This window comes from Dermacentor andersoni, chromosome 5 (genome assembly GCF_023375885.2).
Source record: "Dermacentor andersoni chromosome 5, qqDerAnde1_hic_scaffold, whole genome shotgun sequence".
In the NCBI taxonomy this organism is placed as follows: Eukaryota; Metazoa; Arthropoda; class Arachnida; order Ixodida; family Ixodidae; genus Dermacentor; species Dermacentor andersoni.
Window position 1 is genome coordinate 167,813,575 of NC_092818.1, and position 20,669 is coordinate 167,834,243.

General features: G+C 45.5%; 1 protein-coding gene across 1 annotated transcript in view; it reads left to right on the forward strand.

The window, feature by feature from the left end:
- The first annotated feature begins 2,348 nt into the window (after positions 1-2,348).
- Positions 2,349-20,669, forward strand: part of LOC126531601 (atrial natriuretic peptide receptor 1-like) — a 199,702-nt gene continuing 181,381 nt past the window's right edge. The window contains exon 1 of the mRNA XM_050179199.2: positions 2,349-3,132. Within this exon, the coding sequence (XP_050035156.1) occupies positions 2,373-3,132 (760 nt within the window). The 5' untranslated portion in view covers positions 2,349-2,372. The remainder of the gene's footprint in view (positions 3,133-20,669) is intronic.

A 20,669-nucleotide genomic window follows, 5' to 3' on the forward strand; every position in this document is an offset into this window, starting at 1 on the left:
ACGCCGGCAACGCCGGTGCCGGGTCTCGTCACTACGCCAGCGTTGTGAAACGCCTAATATCTGCCAGGGTGCTGTTTCTCCTGTACAGAAGAGTTGCGTTGCATGCTGCGTCGCAGCAGGATGGCGTGCCCGCGTATTTTACAACACCCTCTGAGCAGTTTTGAAGGAAACCTAAGTCCTTCGAACAAAACTGCCCGGTGATTTTCTAGATAATTTTTATCTGCCAGATTTCGTTTACTAAAAGTTGTAGCCTCTAGGACATGCGCTTTGAAGTGGTGAAACAATTCCTAAAAAAATGAGTATCGCGTCTTGCTGTGCAATAGATTAATGCTCTTTTTTTTATTACTCATTAAAATAACGAAGAAAGAATTATCGACCAACCGTGGTTACTTAGTTGCTTTGGTGTTGCGCTGCGCAGCGCCAGGTCACGGAATCGAATACTGCATTTCGATGGGGGCGAAATGCAGTAACGTCCGTATACTGTGCGTTATGTGCATGTTAAAGAACCGCTGGTTATTAATATTATTAAACTCTGCTGTAGCGGTGCCATTGTGCTAGAGTATCTGCCTCTACAACTGAGTCTAATCCCGGTGCCACCGGAAACCCACTGGTTTCTTCTAATGGGTAGAGAGGTCCCCTGTCCTGGTGCTTGGCTTCTGGGATTCAGATATTGAAAGAGGGCCCAATAGATATATTACGTGAGAGGCATGGTCACTAGGCGTCTCTTGTCCAACCACAGACGGCCTTGTTGAAGAGCATTCGCCATGGCTATGGGAGGCAAGTGCTGCCGCCGGGTACCTACCGGTGAAACAGGTACAGGCGTGCTCCCAGATGGTGCTCCGCCATTATGATTCTTCAGCGCTTGGAAAGGAGTGTTTGTATCCAACCCGAAGGCGTCCACCTCAATAGGTGCATTAGGGGCGCCACACAAAAAATTGTCGCCGTGGGAGAGGCCCAAATGCCACTTTTGGGCCGCTCCTATAAAGACAAAAAATTTGAGGAAAAATCTTTGAGATGCCAAGGCATACAGAATGGTGCTACAAGGGGAAGCTTGCTAACAAGCAAGACGTACCGGGGACTGGGACAAATAAGCAAAACACCACGTATATTCTGGCAAACTTTTTTTCGGAGACTACTAAGTTGTCCCGACTTCATGCTGTATAGGGAGTACGAGGTGGGCTCCCTACGTTGAAAGTATTTTTGCGGTCTCCTTTCGGGAAATATTTATTATATTTAGCAAATATCTATGTGTTCATTGTAAAACATCCTATTGTGGACTTGGAACAATAAGGTTGTGCATGATACTACAGATTTGCAGCAGTGACACACACACATATGACGGGTCGATTTTTCATCTTGTTTTTGTGCACACATCGTCTTGTGCAATTCAAAGCAGTACATTGAAGAGTTCCTGTAGTGAATTGAGTGCCTCATAAGCTTATGTGCGCTGCAGCTTGTTACCTCATACAACGCAGAGATAACTGAAATTCATGTGGCAAACTGATGCTTACAGATAAGAAATAAATGCGAATAAAATATGCTACATTTTCGGAACTCTCTGGGCGCTGGCACTGGGCGCGGCCTTGGTGCCTCGTGATGTGAATTAACTTGCGTTGCTAGGTCACTACGCGAGTATTGTGCGGCACGTTGATATCACAGCTGTCAGGAAGAGAGAGAGAGAGAGAGAGAGGAATGGCAAGGAGGTTAACCAGAGTCGAGTTTCCGGTTTGCTACAATGCATTGGGGGGGGGGGATATAAATGTTGAAACACGGCCATAGAGAGAGAGAGAGAGAGAGAGAGAGAATAACATGAAAAGACAACAGAAAAGGAGTTTGAATTACAGGCAGGAAGAGGTTGATGGTATGGAGGGGAGCACGTAGTTGTGGCATTCGCTACTCGTCAGCTGAGCCTAGTGATGCTTCCATGTCGCTTTAGTTATTAACAGTGCCTCTTGAATTGTGCAACGGCAGATGAGCCTTGGGTGATGAGAGCGGTTCCCAAGGCAACATCCGGTGGCGCCCAACGCCCACGCCCCCTCTGTTTGAAAAATATTTTGTCCAGCGTTCGCTTGCAGCTACCTCCACGAGATGGCGGCACACGGCTTTGCGAGCGCCTTTTCTGAAGATCACACGCCGCTTGCTTCTTTGCTCTCCCTCGCTCTAGAATATGTCGCAACCACCAGAGGAATATGGTAGGGAAGAGGGGTCGCGACAAACACAGCGCGAAGAAAAAAGAAAGTGTGAAGATTGCTCGGGAACTCTCTCTCCGCCGGCCGCTGTAGTTCGCCGCGTGCGCACAATCGCTCGCCGAGCGCGCGTCCCGAGTTGGGAAGCAGTCGACGGCTCGGGACAGCACGCGGTCGACGGATGACATGACAGCGCTCCGTAGATTCTCGTCTCACAGCTCCGCTTCACTTGCGATGGCGTTACTGGTGGGAGCTGCCTTCGCAACGGCCGTGTCCCACGACACATCGTCTTCGAGCAATCGCGAGGTGGTGATCGGCAGGGCCGAGCGCATTCGCAGCGAGAGCCTGCGTCGCGCATCGCCCCGCCTCCCACAATTTCTCGTACTGGCACCGGACGACGACGACCAGCCGTACGCCCTGAAGAAGGTCCTGCCGGCTGTGCTGGTGGCCGTCGCCAAGACGAAGCTCGACGTCGTGGTGCACTACTACGACACGAAGTGCTCGTCCACCAATGGCCCGCTGTCTGTGTTTGACTACTACATCTCGGGACAGGTGGACGTCTTCTTTGGGCCCTCGTGCCCGTACGTGCTGGCCCCAGTGATCAGATACGCCTCCGAGTGGGGGCTGCCTTTGCTGACGGCCGCCGGCCAGAACGAACACTTCGACACCAAGTCCATTTACTACCGGCTGCTCACTCGCATGAACGGCTCCTTCTCCAGCCTCGGCCAGGTGTTCGTCGAGGTAATGCGCCAGTTTGACTGGACCGTGGTTGCGCTACTATTCCACCAGTACCGCGACAACTCCAAGGGCCACACCGACTGCTACTTCTCCCTCTCGTCGGTGTTCACCGCGCTGGGAAAAAACGCAACGCACCACTCGTTCGACGAGCACGAGGACTTCGGCGATATCCGCTCGATGCTCGAAAAGATCTCCCAGAAGGCGCGGAGTAAGTGTGCACTGTTTTTCTGTTCTCTGTCACGAAGGAAGCAACAAGGCTTCTTCCCACGAAACTGTGAAACAGCGGGAGAGAAGTCGGGCAGATATGTTTGAAATGGCCAACGCGCTGACACCGAAGCATAACACCTTGCTTTTTTCTGAGTGTACCTTCTTACTGTGGGCGAAGAAACTATGTTAAAGTGTAGTAATATTTCTCGGCATTTTTTACACTGTTTTGCGAAGGTAAGCGAAATAAAAGGACACTGCAATTGTTGGAATCTTAAATGAATAGTCATGCGTACAAGGCGGCAAATGAAGGACACGCTTAACAGAAACTTCTTCTTGTGCCCTATCACCGTCCGTCCAGCAGAACTTGTTCATAGGGCCGGAACATAACTGATGCTTCATTCTGAATTGATTGCAAAATGAGAATAGCGTGAACGCTAAGAACGGAACCTATCAGGTTGAACAGTGAACTTTCACTTGATGTTTCCCTAGGAGAACGCCTATACGCAGCCGTCGAAGCGGAAATAGGAGAAGCTTGTGTCGCTATTAAAACACGGGAAAACACGCAGTGTCCCGTTCTAAATTATTTGGTAGTATATCGTCTATCGGGATCAAACAACAATAAAATTGCTTTGCCAACATTTGCTTTCTCATAAAGCTGGATGGTAATTAATACGGATGTGTTTCGCAAGCTTTTGGTTGCTGTGGCGATATTTTTGTGTCACATGAGCCATTCAAGCTGCGTAAAGCAGCGTCGGAGAAGCAATTTAACTGAAATTTGCACTTAGTGGGTTTAACTGATATGTTTATGCGCAGAATGACTGAGTATATTGCATAGTACTCAGCTAGCTGGAGTTGTTAAATTTTCGCCATGGGAGTGATATTGAAGGCGTATTTCTATATAGGGAAACTCTTTAAATTACGTAAATTTGAACTACTCATAACAAGGCTATCAAATATTTCGTTGGCTTCCTGGTCCACTAGGACCAAATTAAGATAAGGCAGGAGCAACTACGAAAAAAACAATGTCAGAGCCCAAATGTCACTTGACACGTTAAACACCATTGTTCTAATTTATCAAGTGTACGGTAACGGTGTCAAGGTAATTAGGTCACTTGCTCACTTTTAAATAATTGCCGAGGTAAAAATCAACAAGGTTAATACCTTTTATTCACACAATGCTAAATTGTTTATTTTGATATTATGTAGAAACTGGCAGATGCAGCTTAATATAGAAAAGTGTAAGCTTTTATGCATTTCCTGTACCAGCAATTCTACAAACACTCGCCACTATTGCATAGATGGGACCCTTATGGAAAAACTAGAAACATATAAGTATCTCGGAGTTCACTTTGTCTGTAATCTTTCTTGGGAAGCGGACATAAATTACATATTAAACAACGCTAATCGTAACCTCGGACATAAAACGAAGCTTCTCCAAGACTCCGTCATCGCTAAAATCATTGCTTTATAAAACACCCGTACACTCAAAGTTATAGTATGCAAGCTATGTATGGGGATCTACATCATGATTACTCATGAATAGTCTGGAATCAGTTAACAATCGTAGTGCTCGCTTTGTTTTGGCAAATTATCATCGCACATCTAGCGTATCAAGTATGAAAGGAAGCCTAAACCTTCTATTGCTCTCACTTTGTACAATATCGTCACGTGTATCTTTTTCTTTAAGATATATTACCTGAACCATGAATTGAAAAACGAACTTCTTTCAGAACCATTTTTCACTTCGTCTTGCGCTGAACATTCATATAAAGTTGGCGTTCACTTGTGAAAGTCTAACCAGTTTAATTATTCATTTGTTCACCGGTCAAGTCGAAATTACAAAACGTTGCCCACCTCCATCTTTTCAATCTACCAGCTTGATGCATTTAATCTAGCCTTTGATGATCACATGCTGTAATATATTGCTTACATTTCGCCCTGTACTTAGAGCTTGAGTTGTATGTATATCTTGAAGTGGCTTTTTCTTTTGTTTTACTCATGCATTATTCCCGTTTCCCTTGCTATATTATATCTACATCTTGCCGAACACCCTTCCGTGACGTCCTTTTGGCCTTGATTGTATTTCAATAAATAAGAAGAAATAGGAACACGAAACGCTTCGTAGAATTTGACCCGTTGCACCACTCCCAAGTCGGAATATTATTTGCCATATATGCGGAAAGCCGGACCAAGAGGGACCGGTAGAATACGAACGTCGCTCAATTGAATAACCCATACACAAGCCCACGTGCGTGCCATGCGGAAATCATATCATCGCTTCCTACCATTTGCTTCTGATGTTCCATTCCTACCTTTGTCATCAAAGATGAAAATACTCCGGAGTTACGTCGGGCTTTTGAACGAGGTCTTCAGATATGTTTGCCTATGCATACCACGCATAACTCTGCTCAATGACGCATTGGCACTTTCAGGTCTCGAAAACTTTATTTTCGTCAGCTTTACGATCTTTGTGTGTTGTCTGTCTTGTCTCTATTTTTTCCTGTCGTTTTCGTGTGTGTCAAGGTACGCTCACGCACCCGAACCCCAGTCTTCAGTTATTTGACTTCACATCATGCGAGTCCCGAAAAGCCGTTTACGATGCGCGGTACACCGCAGTGGAGTTCGTTATGAGTCAGAGCATGTGGAATCTCCAAGCAACCCCCCCCCCCCCCTTTCTTTTTTTTAAGTGAGAATGTGTTTCTTCGTGTCTTTTATTTTAGTTTTCTTTTTGGAGTTCCAATGTGAATACAGCGGCGTGTTTTTTCATTAAGTAGATCGTTTGCTTGGGTAGCACGTCATGTTTTACTTGGACAGGAAAACCTGACGTTGAGCCGGTACATCCTCGTTCAACGTGAAACATAAATGTTGTGTATTCATATAGCGCGATGGCCGTTCAAGAGTAAAACTCCTTCTATGAGACCATGCAAAATTTTTTGCGGAGTTGCCTTACACCCGGAAGGAAGAAGCATGTCTTGCACTGATACTCCACTCCAGCTTTTCTTCTTACGTTGAAGTGAGTCATCCAATGATGTCCCTGCTTCTTTCTACACTGTGTAATCACCAGAAACACGCGAATTAAATGAGCATATTTACTTTTAGCGTCATAATTTGTTAATTTTCGTAATTAACAAAGCTTTTTCAATTTATAGGAAGTCTAGCGAGCAGTGCGGTAATGGGGCCTAATTAGGGCGTATCTGAAAATAAAACCTTTGTTGAGTGCACACCAAAGGCTAAGAAAATCGGACACCGTGCTGGTTAATTTAGTTAAAACACGTTGACGGGCTAGTTGGTTTGAATGCGTGATAGAATGTGGAAACGCGACTGAACAAGGACGTATAAAGGGGTGGACACACAAAGACAGCGCTGGGTCTGTGTGGCTGTTTTTTATTAAAGAATGGACGGCCTAAATAAAATATTCACAACCAACAGCCACTAGATGTTACTTCTCTTTTTAAATGCAATAAACCTCATGAAATTTGGTGCACAGTTGCCGAAAAAAACTGTTCCTATTTATCTAGATAGGAGCTTAAGGGCTAAACCTTCCTCTTACTGACTTTGTGAACTCAACTTCGTATTTTAAAGTAAACCGTATTATGACTCACACAACTTACCTTCCATCAACTGTTATATAATAAATGTCGCGTCCTGGTTACATTCTGGTAAAAATTTCAAACTTTCATTTAGGAACTAATATTCGAGAAAATTAAACTGTATGTCTGCTTTTAGATTTGGTAGCAGTGGATTGTCATCACACGTAGTCAAGTCTGTGCAAGACTCTATTCACTTGACGAAAGAATATATTACGTTAAACCTAAGCAGTACAATGTAATTACAAAAATGTTATTGCTGAACTGGCACATCGCGCTCTCGTGTCAGCCCTGTAAATATTAGTACCAGAAATAACCAATGCGAACAAAAACTGACCAGGTCAAGCATACTCGTTGTAATTTTGGATTTCCTATCGTTTGGAGCCTATATATATATATTATTGATGCACATGCAATTATTTATGTAGATTTGCACACATTATGGGGTTTTACGTGCCAAAACCACTTTCTGATTATGAGGCACGCCGTAGTGTCGGACTCCGGAAATTTCGACCACCTGGGGTTCTTTAACGTGCACCTAAATCTAAGTACACGGGCGTTTTCGCATTTCGCCCCCATCGAAATGCGGCCGCCGTGGCCGGGATTGGATCCCGTGACCTTGTGCTCAGCAGCCTAACACCATAGCCACTGAGCAGCCACGGCGGGTCTTATGTAGATTTCAAGATGCGGTTCTCCACAGGTGAAGATTTCCTGACTTCCCGTCGCTTTTCATGCAAATAGTAAGCCTTTGCGAGTCATGTGTTAATGAAAGCATTTCTGCGGAGCGTATTTCATTGCACTTTTTCATAAGGTAGATGCGTTGTGTGATGCCATATGCTACGGTCTTTGTCACTTCCTGTGTTGATTGTGCTGATGAAAATAGAGGTGTATGCAAATACATATTTTCACCAGCTCACTATAGAAGCATCGTACTCATAAGAGTACATTTTATCTAGGGGCAGATGTAAAGCTACTTTACGTTTGCATCTAAATTTGGAGAGAGCACTGCCATGTGGTAATGCCCGCTATACATTGTACGATGTGCATAGTAAATCACACTCGTTGCAACCTAGGTAGAAACTGATCACAGAATTCTGCTGGACGTTTTTCGTGTGAGGCCCATGAGCGTGTGGCTCATACCCCCTATGAGGAATTGAACTTCGTATCCTAGACAGTACTCGTTAAACCCTGCTATGTGCAACACAGTGCAGTTCCCACTGCGGCTCATAAGGGGGTTTACGCCGCATTACTGACTAGAGATGGCGTGCTCATAAAGAGATGACTCTCAAATACGTAAGCATTCTCAGGCTAACTGCATTCAGAGCCAATGAAGTGAGCGTAGCTCGCGTCCGAGTTTTCCGCTTTGACATAAGTACGGTTTATTTCTTTTTTTTAATTTGGATCTGTACACGGGGGCTGTCTCTCGGAACTGTTTCGCAGACTTTCAGAGCACTTTGCGCCGCCGTCCTCCTCGCCATGCGTTTTTTATCCCGTAAACTGACAGAAGCCGCAGCAGTTTATCCTTTACGGAGAATCGGCCAGCCGGTGGCTATATTGCACTTCACGGTCTGGCGCTTCCTGTTTTTTTCCGCTCGGTCTTCCTTTGAAGCCTGCGAATCTCCCACAGTCCACCTACGAAGCGCACTCCACGAAGGCACTACCAAACGAAACAAAGCCAGCCATACGGAAGAAAAAAAAAAGTAAAGTATGCAAGTAAACGGACCACTCCGAAACAAAACAAGTGACGCGCCTCGGCATCGACGACCCTTTCAGGGCTTTACGCTGGAGTACTTTAACAATGGAGCCATTAACGCGAAGCCAAGAGAAAGCAGGTCACTCGGGTGACGATGGGGCTTCCCGAAGAGTGCGTAAAGAGGGAAAAGGGTAAAACAAACGCAGCGAAACCGGGGAACGGCTCTTACCAGAGCTTAACTCAGGCAAAGTTCGGGAAGGGAGTTCGCAGAAATTTGTGTCGCGTGTATCAGTTCTGTTCCGACAGTCTAGGTTGTTGAGCACATGTAACTAGATGGTTATCGCGAAAAAGAAATGAAGAAGTAAGCAAAACAATACGTGACAGGTCTAACTTCTTTACAACGCGCCGTTTTCACAAAGCCTGATAAGCGGGCAAAACAGAGCGGGAGGCGTTGGCACGACGCACCGCGTGCGCTCTGGGACAAAGGCTTGCTGTCTTCAACGTCTCCTCTCCGCAGTGCTGCATCGAACTGGGCAAGAATGGCCCGCTCGTGAGGACTGTCTTTCGAGCGGTTTTTTCTCACGAGCGGCCACGATGGCAACAAACCGGCACGCGCTTTTGTTTCGCGCCTGCGTATCGACCCAGTCTTGACGGCAGAGAGGGCAGGCGGGAGGGAAAGCGGGTTGGCTTCACAGTATCCCGTGTGGCTCGTGTTTCCTCCCCAATGTGTCTTATTTCCCACAGCGAGCGTGAAGAGGCCAGCGCACGAGGCTGGAAAGAGCGTCTAGATCCTTTTAAGCGAGGGTGCCGTTAGGACGTCAAAGTCACTTCCGAGCATCGAGTCGAGCTCTCTCTCTCCGCGTCCCCAGACTCGGCGCCGCCACCGCCGCCACCGCAACTGGTTGTCGCTCTCAAGCCTCGTGCGGGCGGTCGCCGCGGTGGCCCGAGCACCACGTCACTCAAGTGCGGACAATTTCAGCGAAGAAAGTGGCAGCTTTAAGCCGGCGGCTGCGGGTCCCCGCTGTGGTTGGCCTTATCTCTTTGTGCAACGTCACCTCCGCCTTGAAAACAAGTAAAAGGAGAAAGGGAAGCGGCAGTTCTTTTTGAAGACAATGCCTGACTTCGCGAGTCAATTCCACTTTTCCGTATCGGGGCTTGTAACCTTTTTGGGGGCCGATCGTGAAAGTTGTGCAGTCTAAAAATCTGGGCCGGTACGTGTGGAACTGGGTATGTGGTTATGTGCTGCTGAGACCTCCAGTAGCCGTGATGCTCCGAATCGTGTGTGTGTGTGTGTGTGTGTGTGTGTGTGTGTGTGTGTGTGTGTGTGTGTGTGTGTGTGTGTGTGTGTGTGTGTGTGTGTGTATTAGCAGGAAATAAAATCGGGATTGTTGGTACAGACTCAAGCAGCATGATGTGTTGAAGCGCGTAGACGTAACACAAGAGGAAGGAAACAGACAGAAGTGATTCGTCTCTCTCTTTCTTTCGTTTAGTGTTACTTCGATCAAACTACAGTCTGTGTGTGTGTGTGTGTGTGTGTGTGTGTGAACGAGAAGAAAGGGAACCAAGGGTGCCCGCTGTTTTTAATGAGATCATGAGAAGCCACCAAGAAGCCACCAAACAAAGACACCAAGAACCAAGAACAACATAGGGGAAATTACTTGTACTTACTATTTCAATGAAAGAAATGATAAATTAATGGAAATGAAAGTGGCTGAAAAAACAACTGGCCGCATGTGAGATACGAAGCCACGTCCTGGCATTACGCGTGCGATGCTCTTACCAATTGAGCTACCGCGACGCCGTTTTCCCATTTATTTTCTGGGGTATTTATATTTTACTACCAGAATTAACTCTGGGAGTGTTGGTTTCTTACAATGTGATTATGGGACTATATAGAATAACATATGCAAGCAGCGGGATTGAAAGAGATGGTCTGAAGTTGATTGACTTCAAGTAAAGTTTAAAATCGCCTCCCAGCTTTCTTTTCCTTTCTTTTTAGGAGCGTTGCCTGATGGCGCATATTGTAAGACACAGCGTCTTTTTTTTCGCCTGGACCATGCACCGAAACCTTCACCGTTTCTTGGCTTTTTCGACCTGTTATGAAAAACTGCGTACGTAACGATGACGTTACGTAAGCTGCTCAGACGATAGCTCCGGTACAAGTAACTGTGAAGTGTTGCTTCGGAACTTTGCTCGATGCCAACTATGTTGCATATCTTTTCGTGTTATAGCGTATGCTAAAGTTGATTGCGCAATCTCGAAATCGTATTGCTGGCTTACGTTACCCATTCGCAAGCGCAAGGTCACAGTCTATTTTAATGAGGTATTCGTTATATCATGGCACATAGATAACTAGAGTACATATTTACATTTGTTTCCCGCAAGAAATCATAATCATTAAACTTAAGCAGGCGCGAGCGAACACGTATGCTCGACAAGTGGTCGTTACCGTATGCAAGAGACACTGATTTAATGGCAGCAATATTATCATTCCTCGTATATAATGCGGCTTGTTATAGTGCGTATATATTAGGTGAAAGTGTGAACTGTATATTACCAGAAAATAAAATTGGGATTGCTGGTACAGACTGATGGAGCATGATGTGTTGAAGCGTGTAGACGTAACACAAGAGGAAGGAAACGCAGAGAAGTGATTCGTGTTACTCCGATCAAACTAAAGTGCATCATCATTATCCTGAGCCTATTTTTATGTTCGCTGCAGGACGAAGGCCTCTCTAGCGATATAACATTACCGCTGTCTTGAGCTAGCAGACTCCAAGTTGTACCTGCAAATGTTCTTACAACGAATTTTGTTACTTATTGTCAATTGGAATATTGGCTACCCCTGTTTGATCCCTACTCCACACCTCCGCTTTTTGTCTCTGAACGTTAGGCGTAACATCTTTGTTTCCATTACTCGTTGCGCATTCCTCAACTTCTGAACTTTCTTTGTTTGCTTCCAAGTTTCTCACCCATTATGTTAATAGAGGCGGAATGCAGTGATTGTACGTAGTGCATCGTGCTCGATTAACTGTATATTTCTATCGGCACTATATCATTTTTCATCGTCTTACACATGCGTACGTCTCTCACCTTTATTTGCATTAAAGCCAAGCAGAGAGATTTCACACATTGCTTAGGTGTCACCCACTCAGCCATGTACGACACCACGTTAGGCGTTATGTGAACCTGTGTCATGCTCTCGTACACATATATAAATTCAACGTCGACATGATATGTTATGCACCGGAAATGTGTCTATACGAAATGGTATTTGGAGCAATAAAAGTGCTTGTTGTTTTTAATGAGTTCTTATATCGTATCACATATTTATCATTTAATCAATAATTGAAGAAACGCATTTAGTCGCAATGTGATAGTGACGTATAATTAGCTTCAAGTGACAGTAATAATAATTATAAAAGGATTGTAAATTAACAAGAAACTTCGCAGGTTGGGAAAGTAAGCAGCGCGTGCATTTATTCGTGTGCTGCTCGTGGAAGCAGACGAGGAACACACGATGCACTTGTGGCAAGAACAAGTATCGATAACAATAATCTAGCCACCCATCAATACATTTTTGGACGTCTAGTGCATTTACTAATGCTTCTTTCCATCGAAATACAGGCGGACAAGAAGCCGACGCCAGGGACTTCCTCGCACTCATTACACCGTCTGTCCATGCTTCCAATACTGCAACTTCGGCGTAGGCTCAACAACTATAGCGCGCTTTTCTACACTGCACGAACGAACTGAACCCCAATATCGGCAGCGTACGAAGCTTTCATTTACTTAGTCCTATGTTGAACAGCTGATGAGGTGCGTTGAATTCCCGCTGGCTTATCGTGGATTGTGGATTATGCTCGCAATAGGACGAGCAGGTGCTGTACTTACAGCAGTATTCGTGATCGCACGAATGCTTTTTTGGCTCAACTACAGCAACGGAATTTATTGTCAATGCACATACATTCATTTCAGAGCGAAACGATTTCTTTGGCTACCGCTTTACAAGGCGGGGCGCCGGGTGAATATACCGCCGGAGGGAGGAGCACGGGGCGCTCACTGATTGCTTCATTCCAGCGCATTCATCCTGGTTGACGTCACTCTGTGATGATCGCGTAAAAGCGAGAGGGTGGCTAGAGGGAGACGACATTTGCGGCTTGTGCTATTGCCGCCGCCGTCAGGGAAGCTTCTCCAGCAATAGTACAGAAGCTTACACAACAAGGATAGCGCTTTGGGTGAGGTGGTATCTTTTTTTTGTTTTTAGTTATCGCAACTTGAAATAAGTAAAAGAAACAAGACATGCAACGTTTTCAATTTCAAATTCGTAAAATTATACGGACACGACAGCTAGAAGCGATGGAAAGGATATCACGTACTTCCTTTCAAGCTCGCACTGAGGACACACCCTTTCAGGGATAGATAAGCATTTTATCAAAGATGATTTGGCAATCGTGGCATTGTTTTTAGAATACAGCTAATATTGCAGTGACATTGGTGCTGCCGATTCCGCCAACTTCAAGAACTTGTCTCTATAAACTTGATTGAAGCAACCTGATCGATACATTGACTGAAGCACCCTGATCGCTACTTTCTCCGCGTGTTTGCATGTCAATCTAGGAATCTAAACCAATATGCTCATATGCTGTTGTCGATGATGGCGTAGTGCAAGACTGCAATTTGCTGATCGCGAAGTGACCGCAGACACTCGCGTGGTTTATGTAAATGTGTTGAAGCGTTGCGTGATGTCGGCTTCTTGCTTTTCCTACGAGCGGGAATGCTCTGCCGCTGACGGAATATTTTTACTGCCAGTTTCTCGACAAAAGCTTATTTGTTGGAACTGAACGCAGAGGTCGTTTCCCCTAATAGCGACTTCCCAAAGCATGTGAGTCATCTAGATCATTATGGTCATCATCATCCTCATCATCGTCGTCGTCATCGTCATCCTCATCATCAGGCTATTTTTATGTCCACTGCAGTAAGAAGGGCTCCCCCAGCGACCTTCAATTACCCGTCTTGCACTAGCTGATTCCAAGTTACGCCTGCACATTTCCCACTCCACCTAATTTTCTGCCATCATCGAGCGCGCTTCCTTTCCCTGGCTTCCATTCTGTAACTCTGGTGGTCCACCGGTTATCTGCCCTACGCAATGTGTAGTCTGTCCAGCTCAATCTTTTTCTCTTAATGTCAATTACAATATCCGCCATCCCCCTTTGTTCTCCGATCTATTCCGCTCTTTTTCTGTCTCTTAACATTACGCCTAAAATTTCTCGTGCCATCACTACTTGCATGTCCCTTAACTTGTTCTCGAGCTATTTTGTTCACCTCCACGTTTTTGCCCCGTGTGTTAGCACCGGTGGAATGCAATGATTGCACACTTTTATTTCCAACGAAAATGCTAAGCTCCCTGTGACAATTTTTTGAGCCTGCCGTGCCCATGTTTACTCCTCTGTAAGTTTTCTTCTCATGATAAGGGTCCCCTGTGAGTAAATTACCTAGCTAAGCGTACTCCTGCAGAAATTCTAGAGGCTGATTGGCGATCATAAATTCTTGTTCCTTTGCGAGGCTACTGAGCAATACCTTTGTCTTCTGTGTAATAATGTTTAACCCCACTCTTACAATTTCTCCGTTAAGGTTCTTAATCATTTGTTGCAATTCATCCGCAGTGTAGCTGAACAGTTCAGTCTCATTTACAAACCAAAGGTTGTTAAGATATTCGCTGTTGATCCTCACTCCTAAGCATTCCCAGTCTAATAGCTTGAATCCTACTCAACATGCAGTAAATAGAATTAGAGAGATTGTGTCTCCTTGCCTGACGCCTTTATTGACTGGTAACTTCATCCTTTTCTTGTGGAGTAGCGAAGCAGCTCTGGAATCTTTCTAGATATTTCCCAAGATATTCACGTATGCTTCCTGTACTCCTTGATTACCAATGCCTCCGTGACTACTGGTATCTCTGCTGAATGAAATGCATTTTCATAATCTATGAAAGCCATATAGAGAGGCTGATTGTACTCCGCAGGTTTTTCAACTACCTGATTGATGACGTGGACGTGATCGCTTGGAGAATATGCTTTCCTGACGCCAGCTTGTTCTTTTGGTTTATTGTAGTAACGTGCTGCCTGATTCTATGGGAAGTTATGTTGGTGAACATTTTATAAAATACTGAAAGCAAGCTAATGGGCCTATATTTACTCAATTCTTTAACGTCTCCCTTGTCCTTGGCACTGCACCGCGACCAACACTCCGAGTCGGCCGTGCTTGCAGCTGCGCGGTTGGTTAGTCCTCGCGCGGCCGAGTTGGCCGTCTCGTTGTGGTTCACGTTCCCGCGTTCCGACACGTGCCAAGGACACGATCCGACACGTGCCAAGGACAAGATGACCACCTTCAACGAAATAGTGAAGTGGTACAGACTTAACAGACAGGCTATGCCGCCACCTCACCCGGGGCTTACCCTGAAGGAGGCAGTGTTATACAGGCAATTACAGACGGGGTCCCTGCTCACCCCGGTGCTAGCTAAGCACGTGTGTCCGAGCGTGTACGCGAGTGACGTGTGTAGACTGTGTGCTAAGGAGAGAGCCACCGCGGCTCACATCCTTTGGGACTGTAGTATAAATCCGCGAGAAGCCAGCGAGAAGACGACGATCCCGCCGCAGCTAGAGGCTGCAACGAGGAGCTATGACCAAGATACACAACTCAAGGCCGTCCAGCAGGTCTCGGCAGCTCTAGAGCGGCAGCGACCTCGCGAAACCGAGGAGAAGGGGGGCAGCACCCCGAGGAAGGGGGCGGCGGCCCTCTCGGATCCGCGGAAGTAGCGAGGAACCAAGACCTCGAGGAGCACAATGCACGAGACTGACGTAGTGGCCGCGTCGCTGTAAAAGCTTGTCCTCCCTGCGTGGAGGGAGCCTAACCGACTCTGCAGGCATTTTCACTAAAGTTGGTCTCTCTCTCTCTCTCACGTCTCCCTTTATATTTATTAGTATAATGTTTGCACTCTTCCAACTGCCTGGTACCCGTTAAGTCATTAGGCCTTGTGTGTAAAGAGCAGCAAGCATTTCAAGCATAATACCTCATCCGTCTTTGCTTAAATAGACTGTTATTCAGTCTTCTCCTGCGGCTTTAACACGGAACATGTCTTGCAAGGTCCTTTTAACTTCATAGATAGTTATGCACATCGCTATTTCATGACTCATCCTTCACAGCGTAGGAACAAAACAAGGACGATAAGACCGTAAGCGAAGGCGAGGGCTTGTCTTTGTTTACCTTCTTATCCTTGTTTCCCCGTACGGTTAAATTGTATAATAGCGAATGAGCACGAAAATGATGGCACTTAGGAGTATGTTCTTATTTTATTTATTTATTTTGTAGAAACTGCAACCCCATCGGGCTATTGCAGGAGTGGGTATGAAAAGCAGAGCAATGAAAAATAATAAAGGCAATAGGAACAATACAGACGAAATGAAAATAATGACTATCTATTCAATAGTCTCTAAAGATAAGTTCTAACGCAGGGAACGAGTATTACCAGGTAAACCATTCCAATATCCAATTACACGAAAAAAAAACTCTATTTAGAAGTGTCTGTACAGGCAAAATAAGGCGCGATATTTAGGTAATGGTGCCAGCTAGTATTGGATGGTTTAGCAGGGGTTATGTAATTATGTATGAAATCCGGCAAGAGGAGTTATTAATACAATGCAGAAACTTTAGCGATTCCGAGCGTCGGCGATCCGAGAGCGGTTGCAAGCCTAGAGATGGAAGCGCTATGGAAAGTGAAAAATCCCTATCAGACGTGGGGCATATGAAGTGAATCAGTTTCTTTTGAATGGCCTCGATTTTATTTATGTCGCACTTGTGCGGATTCCAGACAGGACAAACATATTTTAGCAGAGGCCCGATCAAAGATTTATACATCAGTAGTTTAGTACCCCTTGGGGCCGTGGTCAATGTGTGACACAGATAGCCAACTTTTTCAATACCTTTTAGATTATTAAATCTATGTGTTTGGACCAAGACATACTGGGTGTGAAAACAAGACCAAGGTACTTATATTCACTAACGCTCTGAATGGGCCTATTGCTAACTTTGTATGAAAAACGGAGGGCGGGGTTTTATTAGCGAAAGTCATAACGATGGTTTTGCGGATGTTAAATGTGATTTGCCATGTAGTGCACCAAGAGCTAAAATTAGAAGGTGATCCTTGAAGCTGTAGATGGTCAAAAAGCATGAAATCTTATGATATAGTACGCAGTCATCAGCATATAACCCTAAATTTGACATTATATGACGAGGCAAATCATTTATAAAGATCAAGAAAAGCAACAGACACAACACAGAGCCTTGTGGCACTTCCGAGGTTACCTCTGCTACCCTAGAATTATCGGTTAAAGTACACAAATTGAGATTGATGGGAAAGAAAACTAGAAATCCAGCTGAGAAGGCGTGGATTATTAAGGATGGCGCCAAGCTTATACATCAATTTCGTATAGATCACGTTGTCGAATGCCTTTGAAAAGTGAATGAAGATTGCGTCAGTTTGGTTGCCCGCGTCGAAGTTAATACAAATGCCATGCTTAAATTCACTTAGCTGTGTTAGTGTGCTGAATCCATGTCTGAAGCCGTGCTGGACATTAGTTAATAATTTATGTGACTCAAGGTATTCCTTAATGTGTTTGTAAATAATGTGCTCTAATATTTTACACGAATGAGAGGTTAAAGAAAGTGGTGTATAATTAGATATTGCGTTTATCACCGGTCTTGAATAAAGGAAGAACATAAGTTACTTTTCAGGATGAGGGTACTGTAGAGGATGCCAGGAACTTGCGAAATATGACAGTAAAGTAGCGACAGGTCCATAATAAGTACTAAAAATTAAATTATGGGGTTTTACGTGCCAAAACCACTTTCTGATTATGAGGCACGCCGTAGTGGAGGGCTCCGGAAATTTCGACCACCTGGGGTTCTTTAACGTGCACCTAAATCTAAGTACACGGGTGTTTTCGCATTTCGCCCTCATCGAAATGCGGCCGCCGTGGCCGGGATTCGATCCCGCGACCTCGTGCTCAGCAGCCTAACACCATAGCCACTGAGCAACCACGGTGGGTACCATAATAAGTACTGTACCAAAAACAAGTTCGGAATGCCGTCAGGCCCAGCAGACTTTATTATTAAATTCCAAATTAAATTCAACACACCTTCTGTGTTAACGTTAATGTCATTGATAGACATGTCACTACGAGCAATGGTGTATGGTTGTTGTCACGAGTAAAAAACGGATTGGAAATACTAATTAAATGCATCTGATATATGAAATGGATCACTGGTAGAATCATTGTTAATCACCATAGAAGTAGTTATCGTAACACGTGGTAAAACAGACGACCAGGGTTTACTCGGATTAGCTTTTAGTAGGTCCTGCAGCTGCACACGGCAGAAATTCTTAGCCGAGTTAATTTTCAGTCTAAGTTCCTCTTTGGCTTTAACGAAACTTAGCATGGCTGCCTGATTGTTTGAACGCCTCTTACACCTTAGCCTATTAGTCTGGCTTGTTAGGTGTGATATATCTCACATCAAACTGAGAATATTCATATTTTCCTTCTTTGAAGAAAACTCACTTTGAACATGAAGAAAAATCACTTTCCATTAACAATTTATTACAAGTAATCTGCAAACTCAGCGTTGAATGCTTCGGGTGCACGGAAACCAGTGCAACTGAACATTGCGATATAAAAATATTGGGTGAAGATTGAGGCTAACCAGCGGGCACATATCCGAGGCCAGACGCTTGACTATGGAAAAGGTGCGCTCTCGTTAAGGAACCCCTGGCCGCTTGCGCCATGACGGCGGTCTGTTTGCACCAACCAAACACAACGCTTGATTACGGCGAGCAACTATTCGAGCATTACGCAGCGATTAATTAACCGCCGCTGGGGGGAGGCACTGTTCTCGCTCGGAGGCAATCACCCTTCGCGTCAAACAGGGACTCACTTGCCAGTAGATACTACTGCAATTGCTTTTAGCTTCATGTTTCTGTCCAGCTTCTCGCAACACCATGCGAGAGAAAGCCTTCCATAAGATCACGTGCTTTGGAGAGAGAGTAATGGTGCAAGCCAGCTACCTAGGGACTCATGTGAATGAAGATCGCAAAGTAGGCACATAACACTGGAGCAGAATATATGAACGCTCTGGCGCCAGCATACACTAATGGCGTTGAATGCACTGCTGACGTCCCTTTCATTAAAGAGTGAGCGCACGTTAATGCGGACGTTGAAAAATGCCCACAATATCTGACATGATCCCAGTCTAAGGGTCAGTGTAATCCAGCTTGCATACTTATGCTTGAGGGGGAGTCGTGAACCCTACGGCAAACTTTTTAAATTTATTGATGAATCAAAGAGAAGTAAGTGCACAAGTGAAACAGGAACGCTGGAAAAGTCGGAGCGCATACGCTAACGCAAATAGGGAAGAAGAAAAGGAACGTCACCACTGCATTCTACCCCCAAGTCGCTCTTGAGAGTACCACCCCTAGTAGCTACGCTTACACTGGCCACTATTCTATTCTTTTTTTTCTTTTTCTTTGCCATAATCTTTCGCGGCTGCTTTATGCTACCTACTAATTCACCTTCCTGTCTTGGCTTAACATATCTCTCTATTGGGGCTTTCACGATATTACGACCATGATATTTCACGCCGTCTCGCAGATTAGCAGATTATCACATTCACTTTTGGCTCCGCCGGTGAAATCTAGGCGCCCTACCGGCATCCAGAAACTATGCCAATCTGCCTCTGTTTTTTCACACACATTACGAGCTGCACCACAGAACCGAAGCAACAGAAAGAATGACGAGAAAAGAAGACCGGGAGGTGCAAAGAAAGGAGGGTACTCGTTGGGAGATGTTTGGGAGCGCGAGAAATGCGCAATCGTTTCCGGAGCGCTCGTATAGCTCCCCGAAGTCGCACGCGACCGCGGCCCCAAAGGCACAGGCCACTCGGGAGAAGACAGAGCCACTTGGAACGTGCCTGGATACGAGAGGAGGGAAGCGACGAATCCACAGCGGGGGCTGCGGCCTGGGACGATGCCGTGCGGGCCGCCGAGATGCGTGCGTGCGAGACACGGTGGCCGATCGATTCACGCACAAGCTCGGCGCCTTCCTCTTCGTCGTGGCATTTTCCCACAAATCAATGTCTACGCGTGCCGTGTGTTTCCTCGATAATGTCCTTCTGTCTCTGTATATCCTTCCCTCGTGCCCTCCTCCACCTGGATACGCACCAGATTGCACCCGTCACACTTCTCCTTGACGTCCCTGATGGCATTACTATTTCATGAGATTGATGTTTTCCTTTCTGTATCAGCGTTATTCTCGCCCATACTTGCGCTAGGACTGCAGTCGTAGTACCTGGAACTAGGCCCGCTGTAGGCCCTCTAATCCGCTTTCCTGTCGCCGTTGCGAAATGCGAATGTAAGGGTGAGGACGATTGAGAAACATAAAGCAATGTAAAGCATAAAGCAACCAAGCAATATCTTGGTTACACAAGACTGTGTCTGTGCGGATGACTGAAATACTAACTTAAATACGGAAAAAAAGAACAGAGAACAATTGTTGGATGCAGAACTGTTACAACGTCTGAAAGATGTTCCCCGCGAAAGACCCTTCTCTCAATTTCCCTTTCTCATCCTGTCTTGGAGTTCATGATTGCCAGGAAACCTTTCTATTGGCCGATTTCTCAAGTAGTCGTAATGATGAACTGTCAGCTAAAACGGGTAACAAGAGACAGGAAGAAGGGATGAGGCATACCTTTCAGGGTCAACTACGTTGAACTCACATCAGAACGTGTCTATTTATTGGATGGGCGGCGGCCATGTGCGTGGGAGGGGTAACTAAGCAGCCAAGGGAGAGGTCTTAATCCGTCAACCACTATTAGACAAGATGACTAGCCTTATGAATTTTGCAGGGTTTATTGACGGCCAACGCCTTCTACTCCGCATCACGTTATATCATATGAATTCAAGATAATTCATGGTGACAAAGCTACTTGGACCGTCCACATGCTTCACAATTGCCTTGTTGGAACGTTGGCTCCAGGCATTCCTTCTTCGATCGACCAATGCTCATCATTTCAAGCCTAGAAATCGATACACGCATCAACACAGTTCCTCAACTCGGACGAAGTGACTCCCTTAGTGTCTCGCTCTCTTGGTTTTTTCCCTCGACCCCCTTTTTCCGGCTTACAGGGCAGCAAACCAGACCTGCGTCTGGT